The sequence below is a fragment of the Calypte anna genome, chromosome 5A, assembly GCF_003957555.1.
Source record: "Calypte anna isolate BGI_N300 chromosome 5A, bCalAnn1_v1.p, whole genome shotgun sequence".
In the NCBI taxonomy this organism is placed as follows: domain Eukaryota; kingdom Metazoa; phylum Chordata; class Aves; order Apodiformes; family Trochilidae; genus Calypte; species Calypte anna.
This window is the reverse complement of record NC_044251.1, coordinates 34,730,959-34,734,065: the sequence shown is the minus strand read 5'-3', so window position 1 is coordinate 34,734,065 and position 3,107 is coordinate 34,730,959. Positions and strand designations below refer to the sequence as shown.

The 3,107-nt window shown below is 49.1% G+C and overlaps 1 protein-coding gene across 1 annotated transcript; it reads right to left on the bottom strand.

Annotated features, from left to right (window-relative positions):
- Positions 1-1,051: 1,051 nt before the first annotated feature.
- SIVA1 (SIVA1 apoptosis inducing factor) lies at positions 1,052-2,817 on the bottom strand. The gene is made up of 4 exons (XM_030452096.1): positions 2,676-2,817; positions 2,282-2,491; positions 1,762-1,918; positions 1,052-1,286 (listed from the first exon to the last, which is right to left on the bottom strand). Exons 1-4 carry the CDS (start codon positions 2,791-2,793, stop codon positions 1,229-1,231), a joined length of 543 nt encoding a protein of 180 aa, XP_030307956.1. The 5' UTR covers positions 2,794-2,817; the 3' UTR covers positions 1,052-1,228.
- Between the last annotated feature and the right edge of the window lie 290 nt (positions 2,818-3,107).

Here is a 3,107-nt window from a genome sequence, read left to right as displayed (position 1 = left end):
AGCCCTTCACTCCATTGGATGTTTGTCTTAATCAACAACCATATCTCAAGGGGCAGACTAGAGGATAAAAAATAAGAAACTTAGGCTTTTAAATCCATGTCACTGTTTACAGAGGACAGCTTTCTGTGAAATGCACCAGTGACCAAATGAGCAAAAACACCCCCTTACCTATCAATGCCTTTGAAACATAAATAATTTGTAAACATCTCTCATCTCTCCAAAAGCCTAGGAGCAAACCAGTATTTTCAGTCTCTCACGCTTGGAAGAGAATAAGCAGACACATACTTTGAAGTCTTCAGTTTGAAAAATGTGCCCGACTGAAAAAAGTTTTTGCTCACTGCTTAAAGCTTCAAATTAAGCAAAGTCAGGTTTTAAAATTCTTTCCTGAAACTAACATTTAAATGCAGTAACACAGGGATACTTTCCATTCATAAAAATCAGCTATAAGGTGATTACCACAGGAACACTTTTATGTGCCCTGGGATACCTGATAGCTGTGAACTCTGCCAGAGATTTGCCCTCACCCTGACTTAATCCATTTCAGTTTTGAAAAAACAGATAATACAGTGGAATAATGGCACACTCTGGATAATACTTTTATACCTGGCTACAAAACTATAGGGAAAAGCTTTTTTGTTCCAATCCTAGCATACCATTTTTCTTTCAATCAAAGCTTTTATGGAAAAAACAATTAAAACCATTTCAGCGATCAGTAATCATAAGAAGTTTGTGACAGTTTAAAAAAAAAATAATTCAAAATCAGCAAATTCTCTACTTGTAAAAACCTCCAGGCCTGGCTATTTTTCTAGTTAGCTCACAAGGAAAATACTGTCTGTCTAGAATAAATTTACACTCACTTGAAAGAACACAAGGAGCAACTGAATTCTATTCTGATCCCACAAAAGTGTGTCCTAACATAAGCAACAAGTGGAGAGACACTGAATGAATATACTGAAACACATGGAACACCATGTACAAGCACAAAATGGCCCCTTCTAGACAGGCATATCATGACTAGGTCAAAGGAGAAAGTTGACTCGAAATGTTATAGAAATTGTCAAAATATAAAAGTTTATTTAGCTACAATATTAAAAAGTACAATAATAGATATAAAACATAGAAATTCCATAATTAATTCACATGCTAAGAGGATTAATTGATCATCTGGAAGGAGAAGACTTCATGAAATTTACAGACACTTTAGCCATAAAGACTATTTCATCAAGTTTCAGACCTGGAATATTGAACAACCATTGCAGATGACTTGCTCTCCAACATCACCATAACTAGGGAAAGAAAAGAAGAAAAAAAAAAAAGAAAAGAAAAAAGAAAAAGAGACCAAAAGAAACATCAGTGTCAGCTGTGAACCCAACAAAGAATGCCACCATGCCATCACACCATCCTACCATCTATGGTAACCACAGGACTCCCACACAACACATTCAGTATTTTTTTATATCACAGAACTGTTAACAATGATGGCAAAGACTTAAAATTACTTCTTGGGGGTGCATTCACTGCCCAGTATACTACATTGCTGTCAGGAAAACAAGAGGATATTTTGCCTCCTAGAACTTTTAAATGAGAAGCTAAACTAGACTTATGCTGAGACAGATTAGACTACTTCACATAACTACTTATTCTCCACTTTTCAGACAGTTATACTGCTGTTGAATCAACATGAGGAGTTCCAAGTACACTACAGCCAACTCTCAGGGCATACAGAATTAAAACAAGCTTGAAAATTCAAAAGGCACTTACTCGATAGTGGAGCACAAGGCACAGGTAACTGCGTTACAGCAGCTGCAGAGCCTGCTGCAGTTGTGGCAGACAAACTGATCACACTGCGTACACGCTTCCTTGACACCCGCGGTTCTTACACACGAGGAACAGGCTTTGGACACTCCCACGGGCGGTACTGCAAGGGAAAAGACGATCAAGAAGAGATGCACTTTACAGCAAAACTGAGAAAACACCCCAAGTTCTGAGACAAGCTCTGGAGCGTGGCCCCTTCCCTCAGCACTGGAGCCACAGGTGGCAGCACTGCAGAACCCACCGCAGGGCCCGGCTGCTTACAGCTTTGTTGGGTCTTTTATCTGCCCGGAGTCAAGACCACCAAGAGATTCTCAAGCCGACCAGACAGGCAACAAGTTTTCTAAGTCCCTCATTGAAGCTCAAATCTAACACTTCCTTTGAAAACGCAAGAACGACGGAGGGACAGACACAACCCAGCGGATCCCGGAGAGCAGCGCCGAACCCCGGTCGCGGCGGGGCCACTCACCAGTCTCGGTGGCAGCGGAACGCCTCAGCAGTTTCCCGTCATGGCCGATGAGGAGCTGCCCGCTCCAGCTCCGTCCCGCCCCGCCGTCCTGGGCCTCTCCGCCCGGCTCCGGAGAGCGGCTGAGCGCGCAGGTGGCGGCGGCGGGGCTGGCGGGCCAAGCGCCTTCCATGTATGCCTGGGCACCCCTGAAGAGCAGCCGCCGGGTCCTCTCTGCCGGCAGGAGAGCAGAGTTAGCTCAAGCTCCCCCCTGCTAGCCCCCCTTCCCGCCGTCAGGAGGCCCGGGGAAAGGCAGAGGCTGCCGGGGAGGCCTGCGATCACCGGCCGGGCCCGGCTGGGCGGCGCCTGCGTCGCCTTCCAAACCGTCCCCCCTCCTCTCCTCCATCCCCCGCCTCACCGAAGATCTCCCGGCTGTACTCCTCGCCCCGCACGCCGCGGCTCAGCTCCCGCAGCCCCACGCGGGTTTTCAGCTGGAGTGGGGCCGCTTCCCCGAAGGGACAGGACCGCTTCGGCATGGCGGGCTGGGCTCGGCCCGGCCCGGCGCCGCCTCCCGCTCTCCACCGCCTCCCGGCCGCTCCTGGCCAATGGCGGGCGGCAGCGGGGAGCCCCGCAGCACAAGCGGGCGGGCGGCGGTGGCTCAGGCGCGGTTTCGGGGAGCCCTCCCCTCGGCACCACGCGGGGAAACGGAGCCGGGAGCACTCGGTTCGTGGGGCACTGATCGCTTCCCCGTCAGCACAATCTCGCCTCCCGAGGGCCCGGGGCTTGCCCCCCCGCCTCACCCCTCTCGGCGAAGTCCTCGCCTCCTCCCTGCATCGGGTTCTTGGTGTGA

Coding starts and splice junctions, on each gene's coding strand:
- SIVA1 (XM_030452096.1), bottom strand. CDS start 2,793: ATGCCGAAGCGGTCCTGTCCCTTCGGGGAAGCGGCCCCACTCCAGCTG. Junction 2,492..2,675: donor GTACAGCCGGGAGATCTTCG/GTGAGGCGGGGG, acceptor TCCTGCCGGCAG/AGAGGACCCGGCGGCTGCTC. Junction 1,919..2,281: donor TTCCGCTGCCACCGAGACTG/GTGAGTGGCCCC, acceptor TTTCCCTTGCAG/TACCGCCCGTGGGAGTGTCC.